Source organism: Galeopterus variegatus, unplaced genomic scaffold (genome assembly GCF_000696425.1).
Source record: "Galeopterus variegatus unplaced genomic scaffold, G_variegatus-3.0.2 Scaffold758, whole genome shotgun sequence".
In the NCBI taxonomy this organism is placed as follows: domain Eukaryota; kingdom Metazoa; phylum Chordata; class Mammalia; order Dermoptera; family Cynocephalidae; genus Galeopterus; species Galeopterus variegatus.
The window spans coordinates 286,766-313,662 of NW_007726869.1; the positions used below are offsets into that span (position 1 = coordinate 286,766).

The window sequence follows — 26,897 nt, forward strand, 5'->3', positions numbered from 1 at the left end:
CCTTTCTTGGAAGAAACTCTACTTAATTCTGTACTTACCTCCTTCTACTTTTCTGTTGTTCAAATATACTTTTTTTAAATGAAATGATATTAATGTTTTATGATAGATATTGTTTATTATGTTTTTTCCTTGTATGTCAAAATATAATGCCCTATTAATATCCTCAATTTTATGCTAATTTTATTGATCTATGAAAAAAAATATGGGAACTACTGTTTTATACTTCAGAGTTTGAATTATACTGAACAATATTGATTGTTGAATTTTATATGACCAATGTGGCTCTTTATAGACTATATGAATAAAGAGTGCTTCTAATTTAATAAGGAATAAACAGGGTATATGGTGACTAACAACATTAGCAGCTGTGAAGATTTTCCTTAGTTTTTTTCATATATAAGGGAATTTTTTATATTTGAACTCATTAATAAACATTAATTAAGCACATAGTGTTCACTGAACACTGTGCTAAGTGTTGGATAATTTTCTAGTGAGTGTGGCCGATTGTTCATTTTTATAAGATTACATCTAGAAGGGTGGAAGCTGGGAAGCTTTTGACACCAAGATAGTGACATTATAGGAGGAAAGAAATGAATGTACTTGAAGTACTCTTTGGAGACAGTTGACAGATATGGGTCATTGATTAGGGGTGAGAGAGAGGAAGGAGTCAGAAAAATTCACTTCATAGTGGTATGAGTAATTAAATAGATAAAAAGGTGGACTCATGGGTAAGTAGGTCCCCACCTTGTGGGAGGATGTAGGAATATGATGAGTTCATTTCTGGCCATTTTAAGTTTGAAGAGCTTGAGGGACATTTGTGTGAAAAGGTATTGTATATACAATACTGTGGATCAGGAAAGAAGGTTCTCCACAGTATATTTGTTTCCTTTCTTTCATTCCAATTGACATTAGCTGTTAGCATTATTTTTTAAACTATTGTATAGTATTTCAACATATGGGCATGGTATAATTTATTTAATTTCTATATTGATATTCACTGCAAATAGTGCCGACCTTCTGCATGTATATTGATATACTTCTGTAAGTAGCATATATACTCTTAAAAATGTCATTTCTAAAGTGTGTATATTTTAAATTTTGACTACTGTTTTAAAATTGTCCCGCTAAATATTGAACCAGTTTACATTCCCACTAACTGTGTGAGAGTCTGTCTCCCTAACCTAATATCTACCCTAACTCTGGGCATTTTTTAATCTGTGATAGTCTGATAGTTGAAAAAATGGTATTTCAGTGTCTTGATTTGCATTTCCTTAATTATGAGTGAAGTTGGATATTTATATTTTTCTGTGAATTTCTTATTGGGGACATTTGTCCATTTTTTATCCTGAGCCATTTGTATTTTTTGTATTGCTTGATAGAAAGTTTAATATATTATATATATTAATCATTTACTTATAGTGTATGCTGCAAATATTATTTTCCCAATTTGTCATTTGACTTTCCTTATGACGGTTTTTATTTGTTTTGTTTTTATAATGTAGATTTTTAAAAGTTTTGTGTGCGGCCTCTTATCTTTTCATTTATGGTTATTGGGTTTTCTGTCATGCTTAGACAGGCCTTTCTCACTCTGAAGTTATTAATATTTTCTTGTAGTGTTTTATTGTTTCTTCCTGATTCTTTTCAACAGCTTCACAGTATGGTGTGATTATACTATAATTATTTTCCTATTGACAGATATTTAGGTTATTTTGCGTTTTTAAAATTATTATAGGTAATATTGCTGTGAACATGTCTATCTCTGAATAATTTTGTAAGATTGTTTTCTAGTGGAAGTAGAAATGATGGAAATCTCATAATTTATTACCATTGATGATTATAGTGGATTTTTATTCAGTTACATATATATGGTCATATAAGATATGTGATGAAGTTATTTTATTTTGTTCTGTTCTCCTGTTTTATAGTAATATGTAAAGGGGCTTAGCTTTAATTTTCACTGAAACCCTCCTTTATAGATTTGAACAAAGCTTAATTTTGTTTGCTCTGCACATTTTCTAGACGAATCACAATTGTTTTGATTTTTAACTATGCATTTGTGCTGTATCTTTTATAAAGGAGAACTATATTTCATTTTCTGTAGACTCCAAATAGGAATGTTTTTTAAGAACAGTTTTAGGAAATTTTTCTTATTCCTCTAACATGTTTTTAAGAACACCTTTAGTTCCTATCTTACAAGTCTCAGTAGAAACACCCTTCATGTTAATCATTAAATGACACCTTATATCCTTAGATTTGCAGGAAAGCATATCGAGAATCCATCGAACAATTGAACTTATGTATTCTGACAAATCTATGATCCAAGTAAGTGATATCTTATCAGTGTTAAAATTATTTACATATATTTTATTTATCTTTATATTATTCATCTTAACCTAATTCTTTGTTACATGTTTTGTTATAAAATTTTGATAAATTTTATTCTAAAATAATAAAAAGGGTAGTAGGAATAAGTACATTATAAGAGTACATCTGAAATTACAAATTTGTAATTCCCTCATTCTTTTGTACTCTCATACTGTATTTATTGCTTATTACCCTTTTTATTATTTTAGAATAAAATTTATCAAAAAATTTCAAAAGGTATTAATATTTTTAAAAAGTGTGAGAAAATGCATGTTTGTTTAAGGATATTAAGATTTGGAGAGAAACTTTAGGGCTCAATTATATTTTCACTTCTGGTATATGTTATATAATCCATTTGCTAACCATAAAATTATAATTGTGAAGATTTATACAAATCATGGGCTGTATATAAAACTTCACCATAACTTCTTTGTTCAAAAGAAGTAAATAGGATATATTTTCAAAGTTTTGAAAATCATTTTCTTATCTACACACTCATCTACTGTACATATTTTTAGCTTATTTAGCTTCTCCCCCTTTTTAAAAAAAAATTTGTGGTTTGATTTTTTCAAAATTTTAATCCTAGTTGGTTTTCTCTTGTTAAAAAAAATCTGCTCCAATGATTTCCTTCAAACCGGTAATTTGTGGGTTTTATGGAAGGTGGTATAATAGGCTGCCTAATTGCAGTTTTACTCTTCCTTTTTTCACATTTAGGTTCCTTATCGCTTACATGCAGTTTTAGTTCATGAAGGCCAAGCTAATGCTGGGCACTACTGGGCATACATTTTTGATCATCATGAAAGCAGGTGGATGAAGTACAATGATATTGCTGTGACAAAATCATCATGGGAAGAGCTAGTGAGAGACTCTTTTGGTGGTTATAGAAATGCCAGTGCATACTGTTTAATGTACATAAATGATAAGGCACAATTCTTAATACAAGGTAAGAATATGAAATATGTAGAGTGGTATATATTTTTAAATAAGTAGCTCTTTTATGTGACTCTGGTCTGTGGTATGATTAGTTAAGTGTAATTCACTCGGGGTGATATGATCAAGAAGTAATATTGGGTTATTGTAAGTGAAAAATCTGGAATTGAAAAGTAATGTGACCAGGCATGATGGTATGTAATTCGTATGCAAAGTTAACTCCTAAATGTAAATCTGACCTTTTTTCTCCTTGCCAAAAACCTTTTATAACTACATCTACACATCTATTGGTTTTTAACTCCTTAGCCTAGCATACAAGGTCTCCGTTTGCTGGCCTCTGTCTCTCTAGCTTCATTTATCACTGTTGTCCATTCGGAATTTTTTATACCTTATTGATATTTGAATTCCTTGCTGTATTCTGCTCACATCCAACAATTTTACACATTTATATTTGTATGTTCTTAAGTGTTCTATTTTTATTTTTTGCAAGTAATGTTCTTATTTCTTTTTTCTTTTGCCTAATTCCTGTTCATCTGTCAGTATGCAATGCAGGTATCATTTCCTCTGCGAAGTTTTTCTTGACCTGCCAGAAAGTCTTTCTTCTCGTGCTCTCATAGCATACCTCTATTGGAAATTTATGAGTATTGTTGTGTGTTGGAATTGTATGTTGACTTGTCTTGCACACTTCACTCTGATCTGTTCAAAGCCAGAGACTATATCACACTATGTCTTAATCTTTTCATTTCTGATATTCTAATATGGGCTGTGCATATCTTTCCTTTTGTATTTAACCAGTCAGCAAAACTAGCTAGGTAGTCCATTTATGACTGAAAATGTAAAGTTTATTTTGTGTATGTGTAGTAGAGGTTGAGTAACTCTTTTAAGTACTATTCATGTAATGTTTTTTAAAAAGTCTTGCTATATTAGTTTTCATATTTGCATATTTTTATGGCTATACTTAACTGCTACAGATGAAAAACAATTTTACTTCTCTCGACTTTAATAAGGTTATGAGTTATTTATTCTCATTTTATGAAAAGTTTTACGTCATGAGGACTCAAACACATGGCATTTTCTTACAATAGCAAAAGTAGTACTACATCCATGTTAGAGTTGCAAAAGAAATTGACTTTACATCTTATCTCATTTTTATTCTCCAGGTTAAAAAAAAAAGCTGAGAACACTACCTATAATTGATTTTTAAATATTTGTATTTTTGTTTTTATGAGCATTTGAGTTTTTAAAAAATTTTTAGACAATATTAATTTGCTAAATGGTAATAATTCTTAGGTTATATTGATTGGCTAAATGGTAATAATTCGTAGTTTAAATCCCATTTGAAATGCATCATATTTTGAGCTTTACATTTTTCCTTTAATTCTTAATTTTATACTAATTTTTGAAATATGGTTTGCAGAGGAGTTTAATAAAGAAACTGGGCAGGCCCTTGTTGGAATAGAAACATTACCACCAGATTTGAGAGATTTTGTTGAGGAAGACAACCAACGATTTGAAAAAGAACTAGAAGAATGGGATGCACAACTTGCCCAGAAAGCTTTGCAGGAAAAGCTTTTAGCATCTCAGAAATTGAGGGAGTCAGAATCTTCTGTGACAACAGGTTTGTCCATTTTTATTAAGTTGTATTTTATCATCAGTATCATTATTTGTATCATTATTTTGTTATAAAAATAAGATATGCTAATTGAAAACAAAACAAAACTTTAACTATCTTAAAGGATGAAGGAGCCAGTAGAAATGATCTGAAATTCTATCACTCAGAGATAACCCTAGGTAACAGTTTAGTTTACCCCTTTGCCAGACACCACTGTGTGCTTATGTACTTTTTTTCAATATCAAGATGATTCTGCCGACTCTCCCTCTACCTACCCTGCCTACTTTGAGTGGGCTTGACTCTTCCAGGCAGAAAGCAGGAAAAGTTGTGAGATCAGCAAGCAACCCACACCAGGCTTATTCACTAAAGCTATCAAGAGAATGAATTCTAATAATTTCAAATTTGAGCAAAATAATATTATTGGTATATTCATATATATTTTGTTTAGTACTGAAATAGCACCATTAATACAGACTATTTTATTTGGTTTAAAAAAATTTTTAAGATTAAAAACAAAATTAGCTAAAACTAAATGTTTAATATATTCCAAAAAAGCATATGGACCTGTGAAACAAAGAGATAAATATATAAAAATTTAAATATTAAAAAATACCATTCTCAAATAAACTATTAGACAGTGAAATTAATAAAATATTCAAAGTAAACATTGTATAAAACTCAATATGTTTTAGCAAAATTAAAAATAGAATGTCTTTTGATCTTTCATTTAGGATTAATTTTATCATCACTGAGTTGTGAATATATTTTAGTGACATATTTCCTGCTTTAGAAAAATGTGCTGTTCCTCTATATTATGTGGGGAAATGAGAAGATATAAATTAAATCCAGATATTTCTCTCAAACTCATTTATCTCTTTTTTTAAACCTCTGAGTGGGTCTTTTTGAATAATTTTTTACCCCAAGATATGTGTGTTTTGTTTTTATGTTTTAAGGAAGCATGTCAGGTTTTTGTTTGTTTAATTTCGTCTTTTACAGACAGATTTCTAAGCAGCATTACCTGGGTGGATTTCATTTTAACTTTAAAGGGAATTATTCTTTCAGTAGAAGATTTACAATACCACAATATGGTATTGTGATTGATGCAGCTATGCAGAGATCTGTCCAGGCTTGTAACTTCTTTTCATATAAATTGAGTGGTTGAGTTATTGGTTTTGATCTTATGAGGCAAAAATTTAGAATTTTTAAAAGACCAATAAGATAATGGTGTTATACCAACAAAGATACCAACATTTTGATACTTAAGCATCATATAGTCTACCTGAATACCACTGTTGTAGTGACTGGTGAGCTCTATCATATGCAGGAGTGTGTTTTCTTCCCATACATCCAGGGCTACTGCATAGAACCGGTGAAGCCCTGTGGGTCCACAACAATGTAGTTTTGGTAGATACCGGGAGGTTTCTGAGCTTAAATCAGTGTAGCAATCGTATTATAGTTTCTTTCATTTTTAAGCTAGTTTCATCCCTTTGTGATTCTATCCTTTGTCTTCTGTACATGCCCTTCACAAACCACTTTCCAGAACTTGCCTTATGGTGGAGCTACTGTGTTATTCTTCCCTTAACATTTACATACTCCATTCACATGTGACTAATCTTATTAGTGGGAGGAAGGGGCTGCATAATTGGTGTAAGTGGTAGTAGTACCTAAGCACTCAGACACAGGTGAATCTTCAGTTCTTTGGTTAAGCTCCACTTTATTTTTGGCTCACCTATATTTTGTGATGCCAAAATATTAAATTCTATATACCTCCTGTTCTTCATCTTGTTCATTTCTTTTTCCTTTTTTTCTTTTTTAAATAAGATGACCAGTAAGGGGATCTTAACCCTTGACCTGGTGTTGTCAGCACCACGCTCTCCCAAGTGAGCTAACCGGCCGTCTCTATGTAGGGATCTGAACCTGTGGCCTTGGTGTTATCAGCACCACAGTCTCCCAAGTGAGCCATGGGCCGGCCCATCTTGTTTGTTTATTTTAAGGCTCTCCAAATTTACAGAGTTAACACTTTTATTTTTACTAAGTCAGACTAATACTTATTCCTCACTAATATTTCTATCTGATAAGTACTAGCCTTACCCCACCTGCCTTTTACATTTGTCATCTTATTTTCTCTCCATATGGTCTCTATGTAGGGATCTGAACCTGTGGCCTTGGTGTTATCAGCACCACAGTCTCCCAAGTGAGCCATGGGCCGGCCCATCTTGTTTGTTTATTTTAAGGCTCTCCAAATTTACAGAGTTAACACTTTTATTTTTACTAAGTCAGACTAATACTTATTCCTCACTAATATTTCTATCTGATAAGTACTAGCCTTACCCCACCTGCCTTTTACATTTGTCATCTTATTTTCTCTCCATATGAAAAGGCCACGTCTATATGCCCCACATCCTTTTTTCATGATTGGTACTTCCCACTTTACATGCTGTTTGGTAATTTTTTAAAAAATTCAATAGTAGTTATTGGGCATATATTTTCATTTCTCTCTTTACCATGCAAAATAAACATGAAGAGAATGCAGATATATTTCTGAGAGGGGTCACAGTAACCAAAAAATAAAGACACAGATGGTCAGTTCATGTATAACGTAACGATAATTACCTTTCTGGCTGGGTTTTTAGAAAGCACTAGCAATACTACCTCAATAAGAAACATCATGTCCTCTATAGAACTGATGGAAATATGCGTTTTGTTTGAGTCAGTAGAAATAGAATGTGCCAAGTCTATAAATTTGGAGAGTGATTGTTTAAAAGATTGTTTTTTGTTATTGTATTATCTTTGATATCATAGTAAGAAATTCATCCTCTGTTGCAGGAGAGTTAACATCACACTTGAATAAAGCTAATGTTTCATTAGAACCATTTATCCCCTATCATTAGTAGAGAAATTTTATTTTAAGGCCCATGCCATCTTCTTCCCACTTCTATTCATAATTTGTTTAATTTGGTATAATACTTCCAGGATCTTGTAAGGAACCTGTGTTTAAATCTCTCTGGTATGCAGTAAGATTATGTGTGACTAGTGGAAGTAGTACAAGGAAATCTTGCTCAACAGAATGATTTTCCTTCCTTCTCTACAAAATCTTCTCAATAAACCTGTAACAAAAGAGCCATTAAAATCCAATTTCTACTAAGTAATATTCCAGATAAGAAAAATAATTTATATTGTATTAATTAGATTTATATTTGTTCCTTCTTTGCTAACATGTGACCAAGAGATACATATGTATCAATTCTCCAGTACCATTTATTGCCTACTGAAACTGAAATAAGTAATAAATGTGGGAAAGTGTTATTTGGTTCATTTCGTGTTACCTCCCTAAACCTGCCTACTGAAAAGGAAAACTTACCTGAATACTTTTGTTTAGATTTCTAGCCAATAGTTCTTTACTACAGGTGTATACATCAGAATACGAGGGGGATTTTTTTCTAAGTATAAATAGCACGCCCCATGTAAGACCACCTAAGACTTAACCAGAATCAGAATCTCTGCAGGAAGGATCCAGAATATGTATTTTTAAAAAGATCTTTAGATAATTTTGAGGTTTACCTCTGACTTTAGGCTGTATTTCTACAACAGATAAATGATTCTAAAGGAAAGAAGAGCATTATCTCAGGTATTATTTTGTAGGTGTTACTCCTATCTTATCCAAAAAGTATTTGAGGTCCTTCGAACATGCACAACACATCCAGATTTAAAAACAAATAAGAAACCAAAAAAAAAAAAAAAAAAAAAAGGGGAAAAAGGGGTTAAGATTGGTATAAAAAGTATTCTGTGAGGCTTCATAAATTTGACTGAAGGTGGCAGGCCGAGTTGGCTCTGGGACTTCTCTACACTGTCTACAAGTTAAAAATAAGCTGATGTTCCAAGAAAGTACAATTGATTCCTGAGAGTAAGACCTGGTAAAATGAACAATATCCTCAGTATTCTCAGGTTTCTTGAAAGCAGGGACTAGGTGATGTTCTTATTTATATCTCCAGCATGTAGAATAAGAAATGTCAGATGCTAGATATCACTTGAATGTTTGCTAAGTGGATTTCATTATGGAGATTCCAATAACGAGTTTTCTAGGGGTGATCTTCAGATTCCAATAATGAGTTTTCAGGGTGATCTTATATTCTGGAGAATATAAGATTTTAAAGTCAGACCAAAATAATTATACAGTAGGGAGGCAGGCTAAAAACCTGTGGTGAGGATGTAGTAGCTCTCTGTTCTGAATAAATTTTAGTTTTAACCCTGGTTCCTATGCCTCTGTCCCCCGCACCTCTGAGATTCTGTTTTGAATGGGGCCCAGGAATTTGAAGTCCTAAAAGTTTCACTGGTGTTTCTGTGCAGCCAGCCTAGAATGGCTCTCTGTAGGATTTTTAAGGGAGACATTGATTTTAAATATATTTCTAAAAATGGACAGAGTACATCTTTCTCAATCCTCTTTAAGTCTTCTTCAATGTAAGTGTAATAAATATGACTCATTAGTAAGTCAAGGTAAAAAGTCTTTGGAAAGATATCTGAGATGTTGCTCTATTTTTAAAATTGATTAAGAGCAGATTCTTACACTTTAATAGAAAGCCAATTAATTTGGTGGTTAACTCTTTTCTTAAAATGTTAAGGACCACATCCAGGAAGTCACATAAGTACAACATCCCCAAGCCTCCTCAATCCCTTAGTTTGACACGAAGATGGACCAAAGGAGAAGGCTCAGAGTACCCTCAGGATGTTGGGTTTTCTATAAAAGTCAAACAGGCGAATGAAGCCCCTGCATTTTGCAACATAGACCATGGCTGGAAAATCTATATGGAAGCTAGTAAGACACCCATAGAACAAATAAATGATTTGAGAGATACTTTAGATACAGGGATATTGTGTACCTCCATAGAGAACTGGTCATTCACAGTGAAATGAATGCATTTAGGAGTTTATAGCTGCAGGGAACTGAGATAAACTTCCAGGTCTTCCAAGTTGTAGCCTGAACAGTACGTTAAAATGAGGGAAGAGTTAGTATATACAGTGCCAATTAGGACATAAAGTAGATACAGAAAACAGCATAGCCTATTTATTAAGTTTCTACCTTTTATACAGTCCAACAGTGATGAGGTTTTTATAGGGTTACAGGATGAACAAAAATCATTGTTTGTGTTTATATGGTAAAAGCCAAACTTTTTGTCCTGGTGTTGTTCTTAACAAAGAATGGGAATTGCTTGAAATTATGGTAGGATGTTAGTTGCATGAGCTTTGATGCAGAGCACCACAATATAACCAGTAAAAATTATATTGGCATGAGAAGTATTTGTTATTTAAGTTAAAGCTATATATATTTGAGAAAAATAATTCTTTTTGTTTTAAAATACGAGTAGGTAGGTACAATCTGGAAATATATAATACCGAAAATATCAATAGTGCTTATCTTTGGGTAGTGCAAAGAGCTTTTAATTTTCCTCAGTTTGCTTATTTGTTCTAGTAAACATATTTTTACTCTTTTGGTTTGATAAACTGAAGACAAAACGTGTTTTCTTTTTCAGGACGACCTTCTATTATAATCTGATTTTCTTGTAATTTTCTCAAGATTGCTTCCTTATGAGTACCTTATGTTTCATCTAAACCAGATTACTCCCCATTTTTTTGCATGTGAGAATTTTTTCTATCATTATGCCATTGCTCATGAAGTATCCTTCATCTTAAAAATGTCTTTTTACCATCATTACTCATGAATTTTTGGACATTCTTTAAGATCTTCCTCATATCCCAGAGTCTATGGATCTCTTTCAAGTCACCTCGGTAGTAACTATTTCCCTTTTAATTCCAATCTATTCTTACACCAAATTTATCATATCCCTCTTTATGTTGTACTTATGTTTTGGCTTGCTCATTGATAGCAGGGAATTTATTCGTCCTTTTTCTGTTCTTACCTTTGAATATGCTATTCCTTCTACCTGGAATTTTCTTGTTTCTGATCTCCAGGATAATAATCCTTTCTACAAATCCCTTAAGATTCACTCAGTTGGTCTTTCTTTTTTTTTTTTTTTTTGTGGCGGGCTGGTACAGGGATCCAAACCCTTGACCTAGGTGTTATAACCCTGCGTTCTAACCAACTGAACTAACCAGCCAGCCCTAGAAAATCTTTCTTAATATGCAACATCATCCCAACTGTGTGTATTGAGTCCACAGTGCTTTTATAGAACCTTGTGCATAATTCTGTTATTGCATTTACCATATGTTGTTTTAATAGAGAGTATGTTTATTTGATTTTACTGAGAGTTCTTCAAAATGAGTGAAGTATGTAAATTTTTTTAAAAAATATTTTTTATACCTAGCACAGTACTGAGATGGTACAGGTTCAATACACATGTTGGGAATGCAGTTTGAGTTTTTGTTTCCAGTCTCCCAAGATGTCGAATCCTTGTAGGTTCATCTACTGTGTCTATACCACCACTCAAATAAGTTTCCTGGGAAGTATATATACAGGGAAAACTCTAGAGAAAATAGTTTTTATGATGCTTAGGCAAAATCATTTAGTATTATTTGTAAGGTTTTTGGACTCAAACCCCTGTATGGAAAGAAACCTGGCCCTGGTGATCTAAGGACTTTGTTGATCAGAGAAAATTACTCTTGTTCCTGAGGACTTAATTTACATAGACTCTAGGTTTCAGTGAGTTTGACCAAGGTCAGACCAGATGGATTTCTTGGTCCTCATTGTATTAAGCTCACATCCTACTATCAACCATTGACATCATTATGGCGAGAAGAAACAGTAGTAAACACAAGGAAAAGCTTTATCAAGAGGAAATTTCTCTCTGTTTAGCACTAAAACAACTGCCGTAAGCCACCTATTATGAAACCTTCCAGAAGCAGAAGCACTAAGCTGGAGGTAGCCTAAGATTTTCTTTACCTTATCCATCATTCAGGGGCACAGACAGAATATTGCAATCCAAAGTCAGTAGCTATGAGGATATTTATCTCCCTCCTTGTCACACCCATTGTAAACAGTCCCACCTCTAGTTTTCCTTATCAGAGTGAATTTTACCTCCAGCATCCTAGGTACTGATGCTGACAACTTGTAGTCATCTTCACGTAACAGTCTCCAAACCTTTCTGTCCAAAATACATCTCGAGTCTAGCCAATTCTCTCTACCTCTGTTATCCAAAATTGCAATCATCTCTTTCTCATTTTGCTCTAGTACCTTCTAGTATACTCACTGACACCAACTTTACTTTCCTCTCTAATCCATTCTTCACAGTGTAGCCAGAATAATTTTTTAAAACTTGCCATGTTGCCGTTGCATTTAAAAACTTTATTAACTTCCTGTTGCCCTAAAAACTTTTACGTAACTCAAGGGCTGTCTATCTGCATCTCTCTTACCTTATCTCTTCTCTTACTGTCGTTCAGCTACACTGTTCTTTTTTCAGGTCTAGCCAATGCTCAGTACATGGGCTCTTTATTCTACCATCTGGTGAAACAACCTGTTCATTCTTCAGCTTAAAGGTCACTTTATCCCATATCCTGCAATCTAAATTACGCACACCACCTCCACCCTCATTTTATTCCTTGAATATATTATCATAATATTGTCAAAATTTATATGAGATGATTTGGTTAGTGACTTTCTCCATAGTTGACTATAAGCTTCATGGAGGCAGAAACTGGCTGCTTCATCACACCTGGAGTCTCAGTGCCTAGCCTAGTGCCTGGTACATAGTTAGATACTTAATTAAAATTTTTTGGATGATTAAATGACCATGGGTGTATGTTGAATATATATTCTATTTGAATATTTCAGTTTGGAGATTTTTTAAATTAATAAAATGTTGGAGAGAATGACAGTAGCCTTGTTGTGTCCCACGGGGTAGCTGAGCAAAGACTCACTTAGCCAATCCCTTTAACATTGTGGAACATTTTGGTCTTCCTCATATCCATTCATTAATTTAGTCACGAATTCATTTGTTTCATGAAGTTATTATGTACCTGTTATATGCTAGGTATTGAGGAATTAACAATACAAAAGGGAGATTACAACTTCATTCTTGAGATTCTTACAGTCCAGCAAAGGATATGAGCTTTAAAGAAATAGAACAATAATTAAATCAGAATTGTGATAACTGATATTTAAAAGGAAATTATAAGTTACTCTGGAGCTTTGTTCTCATCTGGGAGTGATTTTTTGTCCCCCAGGGGACATTTGACTGTACTGGGGGCATTTTTGCTAGTCATACCTAGAGTGTGGGGAGTAGAGCAGTACTACTGAAATCTAGTGAGTAGATGCTAGAGTTCACAGGACAGGCCTCCACACCAAAGAATTATCCAAACCAAAATTTCAGTAATGCTGAGGTTGAGAAACCATGCTATGGGACTGTGATAATCAGTAATACATCCATATGGAAGTAATATTAAAGCAAAAGGACAAGAAGAGAAGGTGGGGAGAGTGAGAGAATGGGTGAGCATACAGGCAGAGGGAAGAGTATGTGGAAAGATCTGAAGGTCAGAAGGTAAACCCTTCCTTCAGTGTATTAGAAGAGCTGAAAAAAGGCTAGCATACCTTTTTGAGCAAGGGCACAGGATACAAGGTGGTACTGGAGAGACAGGCAGAAGCCCACTCATGTAAAGGCTTATAAATAGGTTGTAAGGATTCTGTGTAAGGATTCTGGGGTTGTCTATGAAATACTCAGTGAACATTCAGAGTACATGTTGGATTTATGTGTCTGGAGCTCAAGAGATAGGTAGGAGTTGGACATATAACTTTGAAAGGTCTTCACATTGATGGCATTTGAAGTCATGAATTGATTGGTACATGAATTATTGGTACTAGCTTGCCAAGTTGTGATTGTTTTTCCTGTGGCAACACTCAGCTACCAGGGGCAGGTTCAGAATAGGTAGGTTAGGTTCATTCAGGGTTGGAGTTTTGTCAGGTAGGTGTGAAAAAGGATACTGTGGCCAGAGAAAAACAGCTACTGTGCTCTCTGTGGAAACTCAGCCCAGTATTTTTGTATAAACCAAATTCCTTTTTGGTAAAATGCTGGTGATTTTCCAAAATGAGATTTTGGTACTTCTCGTGGCAGAAAAATTTACTATGAATTCTTTACCATAAACTATAAGAGTGCTTTCTTTAATACTTATTTGAGTTGGTTCTGGTTTTTTGTTTTTTAATAAATTCTGGCGGGAAAGTGCTGTATGTTGAAAGATGTATTTTGCTTTAAATAGGAAACTAAAACTGGTTATTGTATAACTTCAGAATTAGATATAAATAACAGATTCATCTTAGTATAGACTCTGTGATTTATATTAGATATACAATTGATTCTTTTCTCATGAAGCACAAGCAGGAGAACCAGAATATCTAGAGCAGCCATCAAGAAGTGATTTCTCAAAGCACTTGAAAGAAGAAACTATTCGAATAATTACCAAGGCATCACATGAGCATGAAGATAAAAGTCCTGAAACAGTTTTGCAGTCGGTAAGAACTTTTCTTTTGGCTCTCTGAACATAGCCAGGTTCACGACATTTCCTGTAGTGTAATGGAGAGCGACCTGTCTGGGAGTCAAGAGAGACAGGGCTCAGTGATGGCTCTGCCCTGATCATGATTGGTGACCGTGGGCAGTCACCTAACCCCCGGGCTGTAATTTCCTTAGCTATAATTTTAAAGATGTTTTTTTCTTAATTTTCTGTCTTCTCGTTAGAGAATTACGAGGAATCATACTCATGGACTAAATTAGCCTTTTGATTTGGAATTTTAAAAGAGAAGTATAAAGTGTAGGAGTATTTCTCCTATCCCTTACCTACCCTCCATATCATAAATTTAAGATATAATTTTCATTGTTTCATGAAATGTGCTTAGCAATAAAACTACTAGATACTGTAGGCTAGAGTATTATTAGCAAGATAAATATGATGTTACAAAACAGTTTATGCATATTTCAAGAGTGTCAGTGTCTTGTGAAAAAATTGTCATTCATTATTATCCTACTGAATTATAGTTGTCAGTATGTCTTTTTATAACAGTAAACAGAGCACATCAGTGTTCTCTACTGTGTTATCAGTGGATGTGACATTCTGAGAGATGCTATTTCACAAATTTGGTACTACAAAACCATTCAGTTTCTATAATCGTTTATCTTTTGTTAGTGAGCATAAGCAGCTCTAATGCAGGTTTTATTGTAGCTCCTTTTGGTATTTGAAGATACCCCTCTTAGAAAATAAAGAGAGCAGTACATATCATAATTTTATAACAGATAATTTTCTGCTTAGTAAGTGAACTCAGTCCCAGCAATAACCTACTAATTGCAATGAAGTTTTTAATATAAGACCTCACTTAACCAAAATGTTCAGTAAATTGGGTATTCTGTTAATTGTTTTGATGAACTAAATAATTATCAGAAATTAATTAATTTCTTTATTTCCTGTTTGAGAAATTTTGAAAATGTATTAATACATCATCTTACCATTAAAAAAATACTAATTTAAATAGGGTGGGGTTTTTTTGATGATCCTTTTGCAAATGTCTCAGAGGCTCTAAATGAATTTGAGGTGAACGTCTGCTAAGTAAAGCTTTTACTGAAAAATGCTTTGCTTAATGGATTTGGGATTTCTGCTTCTTGAGGGGGACTGGGCTACTAGGGAAGGAGAAAGGGCAGCAGAGTTGGTACAAGGGAGAAATATTTTTGCCTTATATGAAAAATTAATTTGTAAGGCCTTTGCTAATTAGAACTTACATTTGTTAGAGGCTGTGTTAATTTGTGTCATTCTTTTATCCAGTATAAAAAAACCAAAACCATTACTTAGTTTAATGTAGAATCATGGTTTTTTTTAGTTTGGCTAATCATATGTGATATTAAATTCACAGAAATCAGCACTTAAATTTTGATTGCTTAGTTTCTTAATATGGATATCATCTTATAGGAGAAAGGAGAGGATAGCAGTGAGAGAATATGATAAATAGTGTAAATATGTTTTTTTATTCCACTTGTTTTCTGGAGCAGTATCCATAATTGGCCCCATCGTCTGTATAAATCCTGTAGCATGTCTAATAAACCATGGCTGTCAGACGCGGCTGTGGTTCTTGGTCTCATGGTCATTTGCTTAGGATCATGGTAACCACTTCATATTGTGTTTTCTTTTTTTTTTATTATTTTGTCAATATACAATGTGGTTGATTATTATGACCCATCACCGAAACCTCCCTATTGTGTTTTCTTATTTAAACTAAGTATACATTAGAAGTTAAGTTGCAGGGATGAAAAGAGTCTTTGGACTTTGGAATCTGATATTTCTGGGTTTTTGAATATTTGTTTTACTTCTTACTAGCAGTGCAACATTAAGTAAGTTGCTTAATTTCTCTAAACCTCAGTTTTCTTTTCCATAAAATGCAGATGATAGTGGGATTAATGAAGCACACTTTTTTGAAAGTGTAGGCACTAAGTGTAGTAGGTACTAAGGAACTGTTAGTTTCCCTCTGTTACTTCAATCCTAGCCACTTCACAAATACACAATGTTTTAAGTTCCAACCTTAGCATAAGAAGAGTTCCCTGAAAAGTTTAGAACCACAGAAATCATAGTCTCCAAATGTTCAGGCAGCTTGCTTTTTAGAAGAATTACTAATTTTAAGTGTAATACTTTAGGATATTTAAAAATTATAGAAAAGTAGGCTCTAAGAAAGAATCATACAGAGTCCCACTCAGTACTCAAAGTTAGTCTCTGTTAATGTAGTCGGCCCTTCTTATGCATGGATTCCCCATCTGTGGATTCAACCAACCATGGATTGAAAATATTCAGTATAAAAAAAATTAATAATACAGCATTAAAAATAATACAAATAAAAAACCCAATACAGTATACAAGCTATTTTTATAGCATTTACATTTTCTTAGGTATTATAAGCAATCTAGAGATGATTTAAGACATACAGGAGGGTGGGTGTGCGTAGGTTATGTGCAAAATGCTGTGCCATTTTATATATGGACTTGAGGATCTGCAGATTTTAGTGTCCATGGGAGGTCCTGGGCCTAATCCCCTGTATATACCAAGGTATGACTTGTGTTGGTATTTTTTTTAACTCTTATTTTTATACATAGGTTTGGGATTTATTTTTGTAGTTGAGTTAATACTGCATGTGAATTTTGTATCTTGTCTTTTATTCTTTTAATCACTTAATCTTATAAGATAACCATTTCCCCATGTTGTAAACTCAATAAAAAATGTTCAGTAGCTGAATATTATTAATTATACATATAAATATATATCAATATTAAAGAATCGAAAAACGCAAACATCTACTTACTTCACTGAACAGCCTTTAAAGTTTTCATATGAAATTTTTTTGTTGTACCTTAAGATATCTAAATTTGATGATTGATACTACAGAATTATTATATGCAGCTAAAGCTTCTTTCCTTTTTCAACTTTTACCCATATAATTAATCAGCATTTTACTGTTGAAACTTGTCAACAATAACAAAGGCTTTTAAAAAAGTGCAGGGTTTTTTTCCCGAATGGAATATGTTGCTTTATGAAGATCAGTATTCTAAATAATGCAGTACCCAGTTGCTGTTTGCCTTAAATTTATATTTTGTGTTCTTAAGATAGTATTGTTTTGGATTGGTTTGCTACTGAGAAATTGATCACCACAAACTCCAGATAGAATTCTTAATTTATCTGCTTATATTTCACTCATGTGAACAGAGACCTAGAAAAATTTTTCCTTTCTCATGTTCTATAACGATTAAAAATCCTTAATTAAATGTCATGGACCAAGCACATCTCTATAGACTATGTGTGATAGTAATATTGGGTTAGAATTGTTCAAATATAAGCAATTTTAAGTAGTGTAATAAGATAATATAATGATATTGATAATACTTATAATTTATAGGACAACTATTATCTACTACATGTTGAGTTAGCTGAATATTACCTCTCATGATCTCGACAATCATATAGTGTGGTTATTTCCTCTTGAAATGTTGAGGATTCAGGTAAAGTAAGGAAATTCTTTCTAAAAATGTTATGGTCCAAAAGTAACATTTTTTTTTTTAAAAGGGTCAAACCAGTCTTGACCATTAGTTTTATTTTATTGTTTAATTAAACTCTTTCTGCATATGTACTTTTGTAAAGTCAGGAAATGTTTATATCACTAAAATTTACCTATATTTCAAACGGAAATAAACCCCTTTAATTGCTTTTATTAAAATTTGTTTATTTTATGTCAAAACTAAAGTTTATCTTTATTTAGGGAAACTCTTTATGGTACAAATTGAAATTACTTAGGCTAGCTGCTTTCAAGCACCTACACTACTTTTGGCATTTGTTTATAGGTAAATAGTGGATATGCTAGTTATAAATCTCAGTAAAATAAGACAATGTTATATCTAACCAGTATTTTGAGTGAATTTTATTAGTGTCTTTGAGCATACTTTTCTGTATTTCACACTGGCATCCACTCTGTTAGGGTAAATAGGTGAAGTTTATAGAATTTGTTAACAATGAAAAGAAAAAATCTGATTGAGTTGTTATAGATGGATAGCACTTTCCAACAGCTTTTTCTTATTTTCAACAAGAATTCATTGGACATTTAAGATGGAAATATACGGTACTGGAGTCTTGTAGGCTGTACAAAGTGAGTTAAACACCATACAGTATGAATATTAACTTGATACACATTGATTACTAGAAAGGATGGAAAGGAAGAACCGTAAGGAAAAAACCCTACAAACTCATTGGGTTTAGAGGAAATCATATCTTATTTTGATTGAAATATCAAGAAATATCAAGAAAGGCTTTGTGGAGTTATTGGAATTTTTTTTTTTTTTTTTTTAATCCTTCAACTATACAAGACAATAGCAGGAAATACAATTCTAGTATTTTTTAAGTATTCGGAGTCCAAAATGCTTTGTGGGAAAAAAAAAAAAAAGGAAAACCTAGTTTTAAGTGTTGGGATGTACGGGGAAAGCTATACGTTTTGTATTACTACTCAGTTAATGCATTTGCTTCTCATGTGTTCAGTTTTAGATGGTTCCAAACCATGGAGCAAACGCAGGTATTTTTAAATGAGTTAAGAGTATGGGCTTAAACTTGGTGCTTCCATTGTTCTGTTTTCTAATGTTCATACTAATGATTTTCTTCTGCAGAAACCTGAAAATACCACAAGCCAACCACCTTCTAATCAGCGAGTTGTAGAGGTGGCGATTCCTCATGTAGGGAAATTTATGATTGAATCAAAGGAGGGGGGGTATGATGACGAGGTACCTTTATTATAGCCCTGTGCACCATTCCTACTTATTTTTTGCTATTTAATACAAGTACTTTGGGCATGCCTGCACCCTCACACTTATGTCTATTGCTGCATAACATACAGCTTTGCCACCTGTGGTCTGAAATTACCTTACCAATTACTAACACAACTTTGAATTTCAAATGAAAATTTAAGTAGAAAGTTTATGGAATTTGTCAGAATAATTTTATGTTTCTGGAGTTAATTCTTTTATGAAGAAATAGGATAAATTTACTGTCAAATTGATAGATTACAATAAGATTTGTTTAATTAAATAGCAAAAATTTTTGCATTTAAAAATAATTTTTATTTTTCTTTAATGTTTTACTTGAATTATTATAATACTTTGCCCACCATTACCTGCCAGAAAATCCTACAGCATGATCACAAGATGGATAATTGATATTTTTGCTACTACAAGGTCTCCAATATGTCTGAATTGAATGACTCTTCAAAGTTACTGAGTGTCTACTGGTGTTTTACACATGGTAGCACCTCCATCTTATTTCTTCTTATCTCTTTACTATTAATTCTCATTTACTTAGTTTTCCAACAGTATGGAGGCATTTTTGTTTCTCATGATACAATTCTTCGGAATCCAGATGAAAATTTTCTGTTGTCCTGGTTCATCAGATTATTTTCTCCCCTTTTCCACTTTTCTCTTGAGACTTTTATAATTGTTCTTTTCCATATTTGAGGGAGGGCCAGTAAAGCTCTTTCTGAATAGTAACGAAGACCATGCCTGATGGAGAGGAGGGGGGTTGATTTCGAAAAAAGCTTGTTGGATTCTATCATTTGTTAGTTCTTATGGGCATGGATGAGAATTGAATATATGTTAGTTTTTTCCAAGTAACTATTTTTCATATTTATTCCAAGGATATAATTACTATTATATTAGAATTAATCACCCAAATCAGAAATGTCTTAAAGACATTAATATCACAGTGCCAATGTAAGAAAGCATGGACCATAAAGAGAATAAGAAGCAGATTTGTAAGACAAGAACTGGTCAGAGGGTTTTTTTTTAGCAGATAATATTAGCTATATTGCAACTCTCAGTGTGTGATCCAAAATATATAATGTGAGTAATAGTTCTAGTAAATCAGAGATAATGGTTGCCAGTCTCTTCATTGCTGTGAGATAGCTTCATAGTGCCTTGAGATGTCTTTTTGTAGATATTTTAAAATGTAAACAGCTAAGAATAATAAGCTACTATGAAAACAAAGAAATACTTATTTAGTACTTAGTAGCACTACATTGTTCCAGTTAACTATTTTATTACCATGCTGGCTCTTGAAAATTGTGGAAACTGGCATGTTTTTAATAAGAATGTTAATTTACTGATCAAGAACCCAAGTGCTTGCTTTAGAGTAAGCCTTCTGGCTTCTAAAATAGTAGAATTATGATTAATCATTTAACATTATCTTTTGTGCAAGTGCTTATGCTGTTGGCAGAGTTGTGTGTTTTGTTGTTTTTAAATTTGTTGGAGTGACAGCTAAACAGTGCATGTGCCTTGGAACTTTTAAAAGTAAGTCATTTGAATACAGGGTTGCTGTTTACAGATATGCAGGTTGTACAGTTGTACAGGGGTGCCTAGCCAAGGGGTAGAAGTGGATTGAAATTGAGCTCATGCTGAATTCTCCAAGCTTTGAGGAAGAGGCACCTTTTTAAATTGATAAAAAGGGAGTGTTGCTTTTCTCAGTAGTTTTCTCAGAGGGCAGCACATTTTGCTAATTGGCCAGAAGGAGGTGCCTTTTTAAAATTCTCTAGTTCAGAGCGGATGCCTTTTTGCAGTTTGCACAAAGGCACCATTTGAGCCAATTTGGCCCCTGTATGGATGATTTTGAAAGATGCTCATTATGTGCATATCAGATCACATTTGCTATTTAAAATGTAACATTTGATTTATAAATAGTGGAAAACAAAGGAGTTTTAACTTGCATGTAAAGAAATTATTTTGATCTTTTAAGTTTTATGGTAACCACTCAAAAACTCTTACTTTAAATCCCTGTGGCAGATCATGATGACACCGAACATGCAAGGTATTATCATGGCGATAGGTAAATCCAGGAATGTATATGACAGGTGTGGTCCTGAAGCAGGGTTCTTTAAGGTACAATTAACATTTTCATCTTATTTTCTCCTTTTTTTTAAAAAAAACAAACTTCTTAAAATGTTTTATTTCTTTGAATTAAATTTGGTTTCCTGTATAACTTCTCTTTTGCTATCTTAGCCATTGCAATCTGATGTTCTGGGGGGTTTCTTTTTTTGCACATGAATTCAAGACTGATTCTTTTTATTTTAATCCAGATAAAATTCAAGAAAAACAAAGTATTTTACCCGAGTTACCCTAATTGTGTCCCTCTGATTTGTTAGTAGAAATTTGAACTGTTTTTTATATTTGAAGGGAATGAGGGTATGATGACTAACTGAGTAATTGCGTATGGTTGTAGTTCTCTTATTGTTCATACTATTGGTCTATATTACAGTATTTTTCCTTTAATTTTATTATCACTTGATACTAAGTTGTTTTCATTTAATTGTTTCTAATATGATTTATTTATTATGTTTCTTATTATTTCTTTCTTTTATTTTCCCCATAGTTAACTTTTGATATCCTGGTCAGTTCAAGACATGTGAGACTACAACACTGATGCATTATTTCATGACCATATCTTTTCCCCTCTAATTTCAGAGCTTTACCACATTTTGATTACGATGTTATTTGCTTGTATGTATTTGAAAAATGAAAACACTGTTTAATTTTGTCATTTTATTTAGATTAACCAAAAATCTTTGGGTTTTTTTTCACTTTGCTCTCCTTTTTAGTGTTTTTTTTTTTTTTAAGACAGCTTTGTTGAAGTATAATTTACTACTGTAAACTATGTACTTTTTTTTTTGACATTGAAGAGAAAATTTTCCCAAATTTTCTATACTTTGCCATTATCCAACTTGGTTTTCAACAAGCTATGTTTTTTTCATTTTTCTTTTCACTATTTTTTTCAGTATACATTTCAAAAGCCTTGTATATTGTAGCCTTATATCAGTAAGTATTAGGGTGACTAGCTCTCCCAATATGCCAACTATGTCTGATGGTTTTTCTGGAATACAGGACTTAAAGTATTAAACTGCAAAAGATCTAGTCAAACTGGACCCTGGGCAAGTTGATGACCCTGTTAAAATTCTATAAGAAAGGTTGAAAAACTCTTAAAAAAAATGAAAAACAAGTTTTTTGTAGTTAATCCTGTTTCCTTACTAATTTTTTAATTTTTACTGTTAAAAATGCATCTTTATGCCCAGGTAGTCTACATTTTCTTTTCTTAAAAAACACTGAATATATGTCTTCTAAAGTTTTCATCTATTTCTTGTGGAAATTTTATTTATAGTTTACAGTGCCATTGGTCAAGTTTGGTATCTTTATATTGAATTGCAAATCTCCATTTTTATTAAATTAGTACCTACATACTATTGGGCCGGCCCGGTGGCACACTGCTACAGTGCGCCGCTTGGGAAGCGTGGCAGCGCTCCCGCCGAGGGTTCGGATCCCACATACAGACCGGCCGCTCACTGGCTGAGCGAGGAGCGGGGCCAACACCGAGGGTTGCGATCCGTTGCCGGTCACGAAAAAAGACAAAAAAAAAAAAAAATTAGTACCTACATACTATTAAATTAGTACCGGTATACTTTAGTATAGTCTAAAGAGTTAACTAATTGTATATACTACAACAGTCACCAACCCCCCAGTTGTAGTAGCTTTCAAGCTATCTAATCTTTTTGACATTGATTCCATATCTTTAAATAGAATGCTTGTGTTTTTGTAATTCTTAGTTTACACATTACTTATTGAATTCTTTTCTGTGGAATATGAGCAGTGGACCCTCTTTCTTCTCCTGCTCCATATACAGGCACTGACACAAACAGTTCTTATCCTCCAAACACGCATACACACATGTGTAAAATCTTGTAATACTGATTAAATAAGAATTTTGCATTGGTAGTGTTATTACTGTTTATGCTACATAGGATTGAGCTAAGTCATAAGCATTATTACTTTTCTGTTTTTTCTTCAGCTTTCATTTTCCTTGGAGTTAGTTGTCTGATTTTTTAGGTTTCTTAGTTTTCTGTGTGTATCGCTGAATTCTAAACTCTCCACCAGTTGCTTAAATCTTCTCTTATTCTACCTTTACCAATTTTATCTTCTTGGGGAAGTCTATTCTGACCCTTTCTGACCTGTTCCGATCTGGACTGGTTTTTTTTTTTTTTTTTACTCCTGATGCATAACTAGTAACTTGAGATCTCCTTTCACCATCACCTTAGGGATTCCCTTTGCATTGTTTTCTTCGTGTATTTTCTGTATCTCATGTTTTTTTTTTTTTGGTTGCCCTCTGATTTGATGGTGCAGTAAGAAAGCACTGAGCTATAAAGAGAATAAGAAGCAAGTTTGTGAGATAGGGACTGGTCAGAAAGAATTTTTAAACAGATTATGTTAGATATATTGCAACTCTCAATGTATAGTCTAAAATACTATGGTTAATAGGCTTCAGTGAATCTGAGATAAGAGTTTTCAAGTAGCTATACAGGTTTGAATAGAATTTGAAGTTTCATTCATTGCTCTAGCATAAGAAACTTTTGCTCTTTGTCAGATGTTAGAAATTATTATTCCAGTATCTCTAATTATTTTACTAACCACTCTTCTTACTACACTGATGCTTCTTTACCTCCTTTCTTTCTGTTGAGAAATCACTCATAAGAATAGCTGGAACATTCGTTAGGAAGGAAGTAGCTTCACACTTGGTATCAGCAACCAGAGTGCATTGAATCGAAGCCTTGGCCTTCAGCTTTGTGGCTGTGATCTTGGGCAAATTGCTCAACCTCTCAGTATCTCAGTTCACCTAGGTATTAAATGGGGATGATAATAATAACTGTTTATTTATTGGGTCATTGTGAGTTTGAATAAGCTTATTAATATTATGCATTTAAAGTAATATCCGGTTGATAACTAAATGCTCAAAATAGAGCTGTTACTATTATTGTTACTAGCATAGATTGAACATCATAATCCGAAATCCAAAATGTTCAAAAATCTAAAACTTTTGAACACAGCATGATACTCAGAGGATATGCTCATTGGAGCATTTTGGATCTCAGATTAGGGATGCTCAACTAGTATGTAGTTTGCAAATATTTTAAAATCTGAAAAAATCCAAAATCTGAAGCACTTCTGGTTCTGAGCATTTCAGATAAGGAATACTCAACCTGTATTATCACTAGCCTTATCTTATGTGTCCAGTTCTAGTCCAGGTACAGTTGGAGGTGGAAAGCAAGTGTACCATGTCTGTCAAGGACCTTCATTTTCAAATACAACTATTTTTTACTCATCTGTCAGAAATTGCCAGTACCATTTTGGACCTACAAAATCAGCAGTTTCATATGGCTTAACCTAATAACTACAATCACAAAGCCCTCTTTTTACTGTTAATCTCTTTAGTGTGTGTATGTTTATGGAATCTCTGAAGTTTATATCTGCATACATTTTTACTCATATAATTGGGGAGTATATATGTGTATAATCATATAAACATTATCAGTTGTTTATAATTAATGTGTATTTTGGGGAAAGGCAAATGATTAGCATTTGGAAAATTCTAGCTATAATATATAATTTTTAAAAATTGTAAAAACAAAAGTAATATATACAAAATGCAATCATTTGTTAACATAGAGATGTGTGAAATAAAACTGCTAGTAACAATCTCCCTCACTTCCCTTTTGTAACTACTGTTAGCACTATGTATCTTTTCTGGCTTTTCCCTTCTCTTGATAACAGTATGCAAGGATACTTCAAAACATTCATGGAAAGATTCATATTATTTTTTAATTGTCTTTTTCCATGAATATTTTTAAATACCCTTGTACAGATATAGAGAATTTTTTAAAAAAATTTTAAGTAGGCTTTAGGTTTATATTATTTTTGTAACATATTACTCAGAAATATATTGTGGGCATTCTTAAAGTTAAGACCCTGTATCTACCACATTATCTTTCTAGCTGCATTTAGTATTTCATGGTGTAGATATACTCTTATTTATTATATATTACCCTCTTTATGACATGTGTCCTGTATTTTTCTCCATTCTGCCTTTTCTATTTGAAATAGTTTACCTTTTTCCATAAAGAAGTTTTTAAAATATGCCCTCAAATCTTTCTCTTCCTTTATGGATTCTTGAATTTCATTGCTGTATTAAAAGGTGTGCTCTAATCCAAGGTTACATAAATTTTCTTGACAATTTACTTAAAATGCTTTTCTTAGTAAATATTTTATAAATTCAAATGTACACAATCTAAACTTAACTCACTAGTATTTTATTTAGGTTTTCTTGTTTCTATATTAATAAATGAATGTGGTGTACATTTTTCCTTTTTGTGCTGCTGTTTTCATCAGGTTTGTTGTTATGGTTGTGTTAGCTTTAGTAAATGAGTTTGAGAGCTTTTCTATTTTTTTTTAAAATACTCTACTGTAGTTAGTATAGGGATTTTCTGTTCCATAAGAGTAAATTAGAACTCACTTGTAAAACCATATGAGCCTAGCCCCTTTTTTAGGGGGTAGATCTTTCGTCAAATTTTTTGATTCCTTCCACAGTTATTGGCATGTTTAAATATTTTATGTTTTCTTGATAATTGATTTTAATCATCATCAACATTCAGTATTAATTGACAAAATGTGTACACAGAACAGTATCTAACATATGATGGCTACTTCTGCTTCTTATTTTTCCTAAATTAGATACAGTATTTTAAAAAAATTTTATTCTTTTTAGTTTATTATAAATTGAAGGAAGAAGTTTTTTTTAGTACCTTTTCTGTCCTGTCACGTTACCAAAAAAAAAAAATCTTTGTCAGGTTTATATTACATTAGTTTTTTGACTGTGAGAGAAAGCTTTTCAAATCTGTGCCTAAGTACTTCTAAGTATTGATTTCCTTATGTATTATGGTCAGACCAATTGTTTCATGCTGAGCATGTTTGCTAATCATAAAACCATGTGATAAAACTGTTAGCTTTGTTACTGACAGAAAGCAGAGTTGGAGAGTGAAAGTTAGGTCTGTGTAAGTGGACTTGCTAAGGTTTAATTTCTGAATTAGGAAGAGTAACTAATGCATAGGAACTCTTTCAACCACAGGTCCTTCCATGTGGGAGTCTTCCCCTGTAAACATGCAGTATGAAAGAATGACTAATAGGCAGGCAGATCTGGAAAAAGAAAGGAAAGAGGAAGAGACTGGGCTACACTTAACATGGTCCTTTTCCTAAATTGACTTTATTTGTTAGAATTAGTTTCTACTATTAACAGAAAAACACCAAATAATAGTGGCTTAAACAGAAAAGAATCTGTTATATAAAAATGAAATTCAGGGAAAGTCAATACAAAGCTACTATGACGAGCAAAAATAAAAGCCAGAAGATAAAAAAGAAGTATTTTCGAAGTACTGATTGCTTGTATGTGTATGTACAGAGAGTAGGGATGAGAGGGTCATATTATTATTATAAATATGAGATATTTATAATAATATATATATATATAAATATATATATATATTATATATAATATATATATAATATATATATTATAAATATGAGCTTTTATCATTTACTTTGGAAGGCATTAAAATTTTTTTATATAATTTGTCTATACCTATTAAAGTACCCCTTAGGGTTTTAATGAAGTAATAACA

At 32.7% G+C, this 26,897-nt stretch overlaps 1 protein-coding gene across 1 annotated transcript in view; it reads left to right on the forward strand.

The window, feature by feature from the left end:
- Positions 1-26,897, forward strand: part of USP25 (ubiquitin specific peptidase 25) — a 158,211-nt gene that overhangs the window by 110,004 nt on the left and 21,310 nt on the right. The window contains exons 19-24 of the mRNA XM_008572152.1: positions 2,252-2,322; positions 3,079-3,307; positions 4,712-4,912; positions 14,221-14,360; positions 19,027-19,140; positions 21,187-21,282. Of these exons, the coding sequence (XP_008570374.1) occupies positions 2,252-2,322; positions 3,079-3,307; positions 4,712-4,912; positions 14,221-14,360; positions 19,027-19,140; positions 21,187-21,282 (851 nt within the window). The remainder of the gene's footprint in view (positions 1-2,251; positions 2,323-3,078; positions 3,308-4,711; positions 4,913-14,220; positions 14,361-19,026; positions 19,141-21,186; positions 21,283-26,897) is intronic.